The 12,201-nt window shown below is 55.9% G+C and overlaps 1 protein-coding gene across 2 annotated transcripts in view; it reads left to right on the top strand.

The window, feature by feature from the left end:
• The window catches only part of ZDHHC14 (zDHHC palmitoyltransferase 14), a 319,518-nt gene extending 308,038 nt beyond the window's left edge, over positions 1 to 11,480 (top strand). The window contains exon 9 of one of the 2 annotated variants that reach the window (XM_075554333.1): positions 10,294 to 11,480. In XM_075554333.1, the coding sequence (XP_075410448.1) occupies positions 10,294 to 10,695 (402 nt within the window). In that variant the 3' untranslated portion in view covers positions 10,696 to 11,480. The remainder of the gene's footprint in view (positions 1 to 10,293) is intronic. The other variant, XM_075554334.1, reaches the window with a different exon arrangement.
• The last annotated feature ends 721 nt before the right edge of the window (positions 11,481 to 12,201 follow it).

Here is a 12,201-nt window from a genome sequence, read left to right as displayed (position 1 = left end):
GCGTCTTCCCATGAGGAAACGTCAACATGGAGATGTTGCGCCCACGGTAACTAGTGGTCGACCCCCAGGCTGTAAAAAAACGGGACTCCAGCCCCAAACAGAGGCTTTCGGGGCTTGTGGTTGCAAGTGGAGGCCTCCGGATGGAGGCTTTGCTTGGGTTTTAGGAGCCAGTGTGTTTACATCACAGCCCTGCCGTTCACTTCTGGACGTGCTCACGGAACAGCTTGTTCTGTCCACATTCACCCACACAATGACCCGAGTCACGGAATGTTGAGCTGGAAGGTCACACCCTCCTCTTTCAGAGGAGAAGACTGAGCTCTGGAGACATGCCCATGGGCGAGGGGAGGGCCTCTTGCGGTGCTCTGTCTGCTTCCTTGTACCTGCAGACGATGCCCAGGTGTGAGGCTCTTGGGAAGGGTTGAGTGAGGCCTGACAGCTCAGGATCTGGACTTGAGGCCCCTTGGGCCCTGACCTGATGAGTCATGGTGGCAGAGGAGAGGAGCGTCAAGGAAGGCCTGGAGGCCTTAGAAACTGACATGCACACTCAGGTGTGTCACACACACGAGGCGAGGACACCACCACCCCATCACTCATGAATGTAGACCATCTTCCCGAGGACAGTCTCGGTATCCGCAAGGAGCACCTGTGGAGGTGAGGGGCTCAAGGCCTGCCTGTGCTGAGGTGCCTCAGGGTCTGCCCCAAAGGCTAAAGAACCCAGCATCAGTGAGGACCTTGGGCTGCCGCCTTCTCGTCAGAAACACCGAGCAATTGAAGGCTCCCAGGGGTCTTTCAGCCTTGAACCTTTGCCCAGCTTGGGAGCCAGCAGTCTTGGAGTCTGGGGCCCGGCTTCACCACCACTTGATTGTGAGAGTGTTCAGACCCACTTCTACGTGCCAGGCATTTGAGAGCAGGTCATGAGGAGACCTCAGTTTAACTCTCTCAGAGAGGAAAAGAGCCAGAAGGTCACACTTTACAAGATGCATGTTGTTTAACCTTTCTCTGTCTTAGTGTTTCCATCTGTAAAGGAGGGGCATTGGTATCTTGTCAAGTCACTATGAGTGCACGTGTTTTTGCTTTGAATTACTGTTAAGTTGGTTCCAGCTCCTGGTGACAGTGTGTGTGTGTGAAGCGCTTAAAGCTGTACATGGTCCTACATGAGTGGAAACCAGTTAGCTCACTGCCATCAATTTGACATCGAAATGTAGCGAGTAGAGCTGCCCCTGTGAGTTTCCAAGACTGTAACTCTTTAAGGGACTAGAAAGCCTCGTCTTTTTCCTGAGGAGAGCTAGGGCCAAGAAAAAGATGCATACCCAACAGTTTGCAGGAACTGTCAAAATATGGGAATAAGAATCATCCGTGTATTTCCAGGCTGAAACAAAACAAAGCCTCTGGGAAGAGTCCTCGCCTCTAGCTTAGTTAGGCTGCCCCCGACAGCTATCCCGACCACAAGTAACCATCACAGACTGAGCCCCTCACAGTGCTGGCCAAGGGGACAGGGAGGCCTTCCAGTTTTCTGTTCCAGGTGCGGCACGGACACCCAGTGACCTGTCCCCTGTGCCTCCAGGGGCCAGGTGTCATCACTAGGCGGTGGGCCCAGCAACTTGCCACACAGGCCGCCAACTTCCTTCTCGTGATTTACCGCATGCGTGCCACATAGCTCGAGCTCATGGTCGGTAAGAAAGACCTTGCGTTCCAGGCTCCGATTGGACAGCTGTGAAAACCGACGTGTGCCGCCTTTCGCGCTGAACTGGTCAGAATCATGAGGAGAAAATTAGGAATTCCACTGTGGGCAAATGAGGGGGGCGTGGATGACGACAGCTGCCAGTGTGCAACCTGCAGGCTGTCAGATGTTCCGTGGGGTACATGCGGCAGTAGAGCCAGACTCTCAGTTCCGATCCGGGTTTTGTCACTAGCCAGCTCTTAGAGAACCGCTCTGGGTCCCTTAGGCATCTGAAGACCTCAGGGTAGTAACTGTCTCCAGGTGGAGTCCCGCATTAGTGTCCACAGGTAACAGTGGCTAACCAAACCAGGTGTTTGCATTTACCTAGAGAATCCGCAGAAGGAAGGCCGGTGCTCTGTCCCCCGCAAACCAGCCATCGCAAGGCTTCTAGGGCACAGCCCGATGCTGGCACACGGGTTGGCACTGAGTCGGTGGCAGTTGGTGGCTGCTGGGAGGGCTCCCGGGTAGTCGTGTAAGACATCGCGCTGCAGAGTCTGGTGAAAGGATCTCCTCGGCTCGTCCCCACAACAACCCACAAGGCCTCCCCAGGGGAAACTGAAACTTTAAAATAGTGAACGGGGATCTCAAAGTCCCATAGCCCACAGCCCTGAGGCTTGGGCGCTTGCCACCGTACACACACCTGTTTCAGACGGTTTCTGTCTTTAAAGCCTTCTGGGGGTGGGGGGAGGTGTCGGGGTCAGATAAACCTCTGGGACCTTGCCCTTTCTCCTGGGACTCAGGAGGCCCTTTAGGTCTCAGCTGGGAATGGACCTGAGAGCCATGGCTCTGATGGCCCACCAAGGCCAGGTGAGTCAGAATCACAGCGTGACGGCCACGCCTGGGTAACGCTGTGAACCTGGAGGCAGATGGGATTGAACCCAGTCCCCGTAGCCCTCAAGTGCTCTTGCAGCATCCCAAGGTTTGGTGAAAAGAGTTTCTCCAAAGACTATGAAAAAAATCTCCAGCATTGGACCTCCAGTCAAGTACTCCCTCAATGCAAGAATACTTTCTTCTATTAAACTGGCATTCTATGATGCTCACCTTCCCAACGCAACCGCCGAAGACAAAGCGGGTGAATAAGCAAATGCAGTGAAGAAAGCTAATGGTGCCCGGCTATCAAAAGATATAGCATCTGGGGTCTTAAAGGCTTGAAGGTAAACAAGCGGCCATCTAGCTCAGAAGCAACAAAGCCCACATGGAAGAAGCACACCAGCCTGTGCAATCATGAGGTGTTGAAGGGATCAGTTATCAGGCATTAAAGAACAAAAAATAAAATCACATCATTGTGTGCTCACCTCCCTGATACGATCGCTGAAGACAAATGGGTGCATAATCAAATGTGGCAAAGAAAGCTAATGGTGCCTGGCTATCAAAAGATATAGCGTCTGGAGTCTTCAAGGCTTGAAGGTAAACAGGTGGCCATCTAGCTCAGAAGCAACGAAGCCCACATGGAAGAAGCACACCAACCTGTGTGATCACAAGGTGTTGAAGGGATCAGTTATCAAGCATCATCAGAACAAAAAAATCTTACCATAGTGAATGAGGCGGGTGTGCGGAGTGGAGACCCAAAGCCAATTTGTAGGCCACTGGACATCCCCTTACAGAAGGGTCTTGGGGAAGAGATGAGCCAGTTAGGGGGCAATGTAGCAATGATGAAAACTACAACTGTCCTCTAGTTCCTAAATGCTTCCCCCCACCAACTATCATGAACCCAGTTCTACCTTACAAGGCTGGCTAGACCAGAGGATGGGCACTGGTACAGATAGGAACTGGAAACACATGGAATCCAGGGTGGGTGATCCCTTCAGGACCAGTGATGAGAGTAGTGATACTGGGAGGCCATAGGGAGGGTGGGTTGGAAAGGAACCGATTACAAGGATCTACATGTGACCTCCTCCCTGGGGGACAGACAACAGAAAAGTGGGTGCTACATTGGACAGATGCTACATTGGACAGGGCAAGATATGACAAAATAATAATTTATAAATTATCAAGGGTACATGAGGGAGTGGGGAACGAGGAGGGAGGTGAAATAATGAGGACCTGATGCCAGGGGCTTAAGTGGAGAGCAAATGTTTTGAGAATGATGAGGGCAATGAATGTACAAATGTACGTTACACGATTGATGTATTTATCGATTGTGATAAGTTGTATGAGCCCCTAATAAAATGATTTAAAAAAGAGAAAGAAATCTCCAGACCCCAAAAGGCATTGATAGACTCTAAAATAGGAAAAGAAAACTCCACAATCAAAATGAAACCATCGTTCATAAAGCCTATGAAGCACGTGCCTGCATCAACATCATTAAGAGTTAAATTTAGCCTTCATGAACATGCCTTTACGTCTGAGGAGTGATTTTTAGATGAGACCTTTTCCCACTCGATAGGCATTCCCAAGTATGCACACGATTACATTTTAAAATATCATTGCCTGTTAGCAAGCAACTGAGTTACTGGGGAAGAGATTGAAGAGCAACATTATAAAATCTGATTAAAGTGAAGGCCCACATCCAGTCTGTCCCACCCGATGAATCTGTTGGGAGAAACTCAGGTGGGGAGGGGGTGTGCTTGGAGGAAGCTTTTTGGTCCCACCCACTGCAGGCGTACCTCAGACTCCACCAGTGGAGTGCATCTTCAGGAGAGGCAGGGCCTAGACGCCCTCCTGAAGGCGTGCAATGAGGTGGGCACTGCATGGTCTGTAAGACAGCTCGGCCCAAGGGTGGACTAGGGGCGAGCAGAGCTGCCCAGCCAAGAAGGACATCCAGGGCACGTGGCTGACTGAGGTCATCCCCAGAGAGGGACCGTCTGGGGAGCTGGACACCTCTCACTGGACCCAGTGGGACCCCACCAGACAGACTACTCCGTCTCTGTGGCCCAGAGCTGCTGCCGACAGCCAGCCAGTCTTGTCCGTGGGCCAGCATCACCATGTTCCGTCTTCCCCGTGTCTATAGACCATCCAAGCATCTGGACGATTTCCGTGGTGGGTACGTGCCATGTTGATAGGACTACGGAGAGAGGAACCAGTCGAGTGTCTACAGAGCTGGCACTAAGACTGTGAAACCTGGCCCGGGGTGCTCTCGAAAGCCCCTTCTACAGAAGGCACATGCTGACCTTGCCAATGGCCCTATGAGGCGGGGACCGTGCCGCTCTGTGTCACAGATGAGACTCAGACAGCGGGAGTGCCGGCCTTCTCCGTCTGACCCCAGAGTCTGTTCCAGTGCGCTCAGTGAAGACCCAGCTGCAGAGCGCGTCCTCCGGCCACACCACGGTCTCCTGCCACCCTTCCAGACTCCGCTCCTGGGAAGGGGTCTGCCAGCGATCCCCTACGCCTGAGGGGAATTGAAGTCAAATTTCAGGGCCATGTGGTTTTCAGGGCCGGAATGGAAGGGAACTGAAAGTGTTTCAGACGAATCGTGAAGTCAGGCGCTGTCCGCGTACTGAGGCCCCGTGGTTAGACTGCTGCTCTCACGCTTCTGTCTCAGCCCACAGCGCCGTCTTGGGTTTGGGTCTGTGGATCCCTGTTTTTTCCCTTGACTCTGGTTTGCGTTTTCCGATTTCTCTGTATGACTATCAGTACTTTTATTAAAAACCGAGTCCTTTGGATAATGGACCGCAGAGATTCGAGATGTGTTACCTTTCTCTGTAGCGTGGTGACGCTTGTTTCAGCAGCCAGTTCCAACTCCGGCCAATTGCCCGCGACTTGCGTTATACTTCACAGGTGCAGATCCGTGGAAGCCCACCGTGTTTGCCAAACCCTCAAATCTGCGGAATTCAGCCCCACATCCTGTCTTCCCTGCAGCTCTGTCAGGGCAGGTTGCACTTGGATCTTACTTTAGGGCATGGTCCTTGCTAATAGAACCAGAGGCCAGCAGCCGCCCCCGCCCCCCTGCAGCAGCAGCGGGCTCGGGCCTCAGCAGTGATGGTGAGAGTTTAGTGGTGCTGTGCACAGGGCTTTGAGTCAGAGCCAGCTCGACTGCTCTTCTCTCTGGACCTCTGTCCCTCTCCCAGGCCACCTGCAGCTGCGCCCTGGTCAGCCTTGGGGGACATGCATAGCACAGCCCTTGGCTGCCCACGTATGTCACCCCTCAAGTCCTCTGCACAGGTCCCTCCTCCACTGCCCACCATATGATTCCAGTCCCTCCTCACTCTGATCTCTGCACGTGCCTGCCCAGACTCCAGCTCTGTGCTGGGGGCAGGCAGTGACACCCCCACCCACACTCAGCCCAGAGCTGGTGGACCAGGGGCCTCGGGGACCGACTGCAGTCTTCACGTCTCTTGTGCACGTGTGCCCCTGATGGGCCAGTTTCGTAGCTGTTTACAGAGGGAGTGCTAGTTTTGTTTCATTAATCCATCTTTCCATGACTCCCTGATTAGAGAACGTGTCAGAGGCACTCCTGGGCTGTGGCTTCCTACTGGACCAGCAATGTGAGGGACCCTGGTTGGGCTGCCAACCACACGGTTCAAACCCACCAGCGGCTCTGTGGGAGAAAGAGGAGGCTACCTTCTCTGTACAGTCTTGGAAACTCTGTGTAGGTTCGCAATGAATTAGAAATGGCTCAATGGCTATGGGGTGTTGCTATGGTACCAGCTATTGGTACCATTGGTTGGTACCACCAATGGTTGGTGAGTCCATGGTTGTGCATATGGTTCAGTGTTAGGCCACTCATCAAATGGTGGGTAGTTCGAAGCCACCCACAGGCAGCTCAGAAGAAAGGCCTGTTCCTCCTAAGGGTCTCAGCCATGAAACCCCCTGCGACAGAGGCCCCGCGCGTTGGGACTGAGCAGACAGCAGGGGTTGGTTTTTCTGTTTGTTGCCGCCCACCGATGACACTGACACTGCCCTGAGACAGGCTCACCCTGACCTAAAACAGAGTGCTGCTCTTTCCCTGAGGAGGAGCGCCTCACGCCACCTGTTCAAGGGCAGAGGAGGCCAGGCTGGGCGTAGGTGGGCCTCGCCATCCTTTGGTCAGGTGTGTCCCCGCGTTCTAGGCTGGGACCAGCCCAACTCCTAACCAAGAGCTCCTGAGGCAGCTCTACTCTGGCCCGTAGGGTCGCGGTGAGTTGGAATTAACTCTGTAGCAGTGGCTTTGGGTTTGTATGTTTGTGTCCTGAGTTGTTACAAAAGCATAAGTGGGTTCTTCCAGAACCTTGGGGCTCAGCGAGGCCCAACTGGAACACCGTTGGTGGCACTAGGGCTGCATCACTCGCTCCTGATGCGTCCCCTGCTCATCTAGGAAGCATGCCGTGTGGCTGTGAGCAGCACGCCGTCTGCACTCGGGTTGAGGGCAGACAGGCCGTCATCAGCCTGGTAAAGAGAGCATGGCTTCCTGCGTGAGCCTTTGCCCTGAGAGGCGCTGCAGGAACCAGAAGTGAACAGCGTCAGCGGTGGTTTCGATGACAGCACTGAGTGGCAATGTGTGACATCAGAACGCCTGGAGCCCCAAACAGCCCGCCCTTCTCATGGCTGTAAGGCAGCATCTCCGTGACCTGCTATGGGCACAGCAGGCCCTCAAGCCCGCCCGACGCCCAGACTTCGACACCGGCAGCCACTCCAACAAGATCAAGCTTCCGCTGTCTTTGTGCTCACCACTTAGGACGTTTCTGACGACAAAAGATACTGTCTACGGTCCAACGAAACGTCTGACAGACCTGGATGTCTAAGGGGTGGTTCTGGAACGGAAACCGGAGAGCCGTCCCTGTGTCCCGCCCGGGTGCTCGCTGGTTCTTCCTGAAGACTGTAGACCAGGCGCGGCCAGTTCCTGGGTGCTGGTGGCTAAGCAATTGGAAAGCTAACCGCAAGGGCAGCAGTTCAAACCCACAGCCACTCCTGCCCTGCCACGATGGGCTCAGGCCTGAGAACGACGGTGGGGACAGGGCAGGACCGAGCAGCGCTTCCATCTGTGGGGCACAGGGTCGCTGTGAGTTGGGACTGACAGGGTGGCCCTAACAACAGCAAGAACGAGGCTGTCTGCTCCCAGAAAGATGTACGGCCTCAGGCACCCCACGGAAGGTCACTGTGAGTCAGAATTGACTCCACGGCAGAGTTTGAGGGTTTTTATTTGACTGTCTAAAGAATTCCAGAAGAGTGCCTGGCAACCCCGTGGTTTAAATGCTGGGCTGCTAACCACAAGGTCGGCAGTTCAAACTCACCAGCCGTGCTACAGGAGAAAGATGAGGCTGGCAGCTCTTGTAAAGATTTTCAGAATCTTTAGTGAGCAGTTCTCCTCTGCCCGTGCGCGCTATGCATGGGCATACGCTGGAAGGCAGTGGGTTTTGCTCTGGTTGGTTTCCAGGGCTTCAGCATTTGAACTCTGGATTTAAGCTTCTCCTGTAGAGGAGGGTGGTGTCGATGTCTCCCTCTACTGGTCATCAAGGGAAAGCCAGGAAGCAGCGTGGTGGAGTGAACCTGGGCTGTGGGGAGCAAGGAGGAGAAGCAGGAGAGGAACAGAGTAGAACTGGGCAGAAATCGGGGTGGGGTGGGGGGGTAGATGGAAGGAAAGGATGGCGGGCAGAGCGGGAACAAGAACCAGTGAGGCCCGAAGAAAAGAAATTAAGTGGAAAAATCAACCTGAACTGGGGACAGAGAAGCCAGAGGTGAGCCCTCCTCTCCCGAAGCGCACACCAGTCCAGGGCCAGCGCGCGGTGAGGCTCAGCGACCCCACCACAGGCCGTGGCACTGCCCTACCACACCCACCCTGGCTCCCTTCAAGCAGCTGCTGAGTTCGAACCAACCACCTCGATTAGCAGCCGGGCGCTCAGCCACTGCCACCGGGACTCACTGTCATCTTCCCGGTCACCCTGAAATCGGGCCACTGCACCCCCCAAGGGCCTAAGGAGGACGGCAGTCTGAGCGGAGAGGGAAGCAAGGAGAAGCCCTGCCCCCCTTTCTGCCATATCACAGCTCCCCAGATCGTCTGCTGTCTGCCTGTTTGCCGGTCCTTCCCCTAAGAAGCTGCCTGGAACAGGCAGCGTTCGTGTTGTGAGGACCATCGGTCCCCGTGGCTGGAGGCTCTGCCTCGCCCTTGGCTAGAATCTGACGGGGTACCCTTGTCCCTTGTCCCCTGTGTCAGTGGCAGGTGAGGGGTGGGGAGGAGTGGGGGATGGTCTCTGTATACCCCCAAGTGGACTTGTCCTTCAAAACGGAAAGTCATTTGTCCGTGACCGACTCTTGTCAAGATGAGAAGCCAGTAGGATGGAGACCAGCAGCTCACAAGTGTCGGCTACAGAGGACGCGAGGCACTGACGGCTGTGGATATGGGAAGTTATGTCCACAGGAGCCATGGCGCCAGAGTGGACTACTCACTGAACTACTGGCCACAAGGTCAGAGGTTCAAAACCACCAGCCAAGGCAGAAAGAGGCGGCTTCTGCTCCCATGAAAAGTTACAGTCTTGGGCGCCCACTGGGCAGTCACCACGGTCACGAGTTTGGTTTGAGTTTTAATAGAGCAACGTGAATTGCATCAGGAGAAATCAGAGGCCTACGCTCGGGGGACAGTCACCCTTGAAGGTGTTCACACAAATCCCCGTCGAGGAGGAATTCAGCGGAAAGTTGTCGCGTCTCCCGGTGGCTGAGAGGAGCCTGGTGGGTGTGGTTGCCAGGACTGCTCCCTGAAAACCACCAGACTCACCGTGGGAGAAAGACGGGCTTTCTACTCCCGTCCAGAGTGCCGTGGCAGGCACCCACAGGGGCAGTTCCACCCTGTCCTGCAGGGCCGCTGTGCGTGGGCATTGACCCAGTGGCAGTGAGTGTGGCTTTGTTTCCTCGATGGCTCTGTGTCGTTCCTTCTTCATGATTGAGTCCGTGAGCATCAGCCTGACAAGCCAGAGTGCCTTTTCCACAGGGCTCTGGCTTTTACCCGTTCCAGGCTGACCCCGTCAGAAACCAGTAGGACTGCTGGAATGGGTTCCAGTGGGAGGAGCCATATGCAATTGGGAGGCGGGTCCTAATAGCACAAGCCCACTGGGTTTCTGACACTTGATGTCTCTATGGGAACAGGCAGCCTCATCTCTACATTAGACTGGTTTCCGAGTGGGCAGTACCACCCCCTGGGGGACACTCAATGATCCACTCAAAGCCCCACACTCACTGCGCTGGGTCAATGCGGGCTCAATGGGTTATGTGTTGGGCTGCTCACCTCAAGGTCAGCAGTTCAAAACCACCAGTGACTCTTCTCTAAAAAGACAAGGCTTTCTACTCCTGTAACGAGTTACAGTCTCAGAAACCCACAGGGGCAGTTCTACCCTGACCTATAGGATGGAATGATGGGGGAAGGGGTAAGTACAAAAGCAGATGCCTACACTTTATCCTGGGTTATGAGCCATGGTGCAAAAGTTGTCACTTGCCAGGGGAGGGGGCACTGAGTTGAATAGTGTTTGGTTTGGTTTTCTGAAAGGGCGCTGGGCCCAACGAGTGTGGAAGCCTGTGTCCCATAGGAAGCCAGCGTCTGCCGAGTGCTCCTGCCGCCCACCTGGCTCAGCTGCACTAATACACCTTTCTCTTCTCTTCTCCCGCCCTCCCCTCACCCCGCCCCCCGCCATTCTGCTCTCACGCCCCTTGCCGCTGCTGCCCACCAGTGTGACCAAGACCAGTGCATTCAGAGCACCAAATTCGTCTTGCAGGCCGCGGCCACGCCCCTGCTGCAGAGCGAGCCGAGCCTCACCAGCGACGAGCTGCACCTGCCGGGCAAGGCCAGCCTGGGCACGCCATGCAGCAGCCTGACGCTGGGCCCGCCCACGCCGCCCTCCTCCATGCCCAACCTGGCCTCCGAGGCTGCCCTCACGGACCTGCTGCCCCTGCAGGAGGAGCGCACGGGCCACCAGTTCCTGACGCCCGATGAGGCCCCCTCCCCGCCCCGCCTGCTGGCGACTGGCAGCCCGCTGACCCACAGCCGCACTATGCACACCCTGGGCCTGGCCAGCCAGGACTCTCTGCACGAGGACTCCGTGCGCGGCCTGGTCAAGCTCAGCTCCGTGTGACACCCCCAGGCTGCCCCGAGTGACAGGCAGGTCCGGACGGTGGGCAGACGGACAGACAGCACGCTGAGACTCCCGCCAGCCAGGGGCAAGCAGGGAAAATAACCACAACAAGCTGAAAGGGTCCATCCAGGTCTGATGGTGGCCGGGCAGGACAGGACCCAGAGGTCTTCCAGACCTGAGGGCAGTTTCCTCCCCCACCCTGACGGCCAGGAGAAGGATGGACAGAGAGGAGGGTCTTGCGCAGTGTTTGGGATGTGAAGGGTGGGCAGGGGCGGTGGCCTTCCAGTCCTCCGTGGCACCCTCGCCCTTGGTCCTCGTGACAAGCGCGCCGGGCGTATGATGCTTGCTGCCGACGGAAGCGGACTCGGTGTTCGGCTGCTCATGCTCGCAGCAGACGGCCGTCCTGCCGGGCGTGAGTTACCGAGAGAACCGGCAGGGAAAGGGCGGGCCAGCTGGGGCTGGCGTGCCTGCCGGTCGTGTCTGATGTCAGCCTGGTATGGAAATGGAAATGCTGCTTACTTTTTTAAAATTTTGTGACTCTCCAAGTGCTGTTTTATTGGAAGACAGTGCCACAGGCCCCATGAATGGAGGACGGACCCCGGCTGTGTCAGCTCCGTGACGGTGACGGGTGGTATGGGGCGGTGCCCGGCTCCCTTGGGCCACTGAGCATGGTGGTGTCCAGTCTCTCGTAATCTTCTGTGTAGATAAAGGCGTTGTGTCCCACAGCCTTGGGGACCTGGCCTCCTGAGGGATGAAGCTGCCGGTGGACGTCCAATAAAATGACCTCTGTGCTTCTGGGTCTGCGTGCTCTTCTCCTGGGCAGCGTGGAGGGACAGATACCGTCTGGAGGGCACCCTAGCCAAGGGAGGAGGCCCTTATGGGAGCCAGCGGAACGTGGTGGCTGCTGAGTCCACCCAGTGCCACCACAGAGGAAAGGTCTGGCGATGGCCTTCTGTAGTGAGGTCAGCCAGGGGAGCCCCATGGTACTCAGTCCCACCCTGTCCCGCCCAGGGTCGCCACGGTGGGATGCGTTTCAGCAGGCAATGGGGAGCCCAGGGTAACTCACCCTCAAACCTTTGACTAGTGCGGTGTTTGTGGGTGAATCCAACCCGCCAGAGTAGCTTCTCGCCAGGTTTTGCCCTGACCTCCTCTGACGAACTCAGTCCCTGGGTGATAGAAAAGGAGCCCTGGAGGCCCTGTGGGTAGTGCACTGGGCTGTTCACTGCAAGGTCGGTGGTTCAAATCCACGAGCCACTCCTCAGAAGACAGATGAGGCTGTGTCTCTGGAGCCCTCGGGAGTAGCTGTGCTCCGGCTAATAGAGTGCTGAGTCAGACTCAGCTCACCGGCATGACTGGGGTGCAGTTAACACGCTCGGCTGTCACGTGGAAAGTGAACTTCCCCTGAGGCACCACAGAAGAAAGGCCTAGCTTCCTCATCCTGAAGAGTAGCAAAGGGAAATCCTGCGGGGCCACTTCTACTCGGGCGCACATGGTGGCGCCACGTGC

This window comes from Tenrec ecaudatus, chromosome 7 (genome assembly GCF_050624435.1).
Source record: "Tenrec ecaudatus isolate mTenEca1 chromosome 7, mTenEca1.hap1, whole genome shotgun sequence".
Classification (NCBI taxonomy): domain Eukaryota; kingdom Metazoa; phylum Chordata; class Mammalia; order Afrosoricida; family Tenrecidae; genus Tenrec; species Tenrec ecaudatus.
The sequence above is the reverse complement of the archived record's forward strand: the minus strand, read 5'-3'. Positions and strand labels throughout refer to the sequence as shown.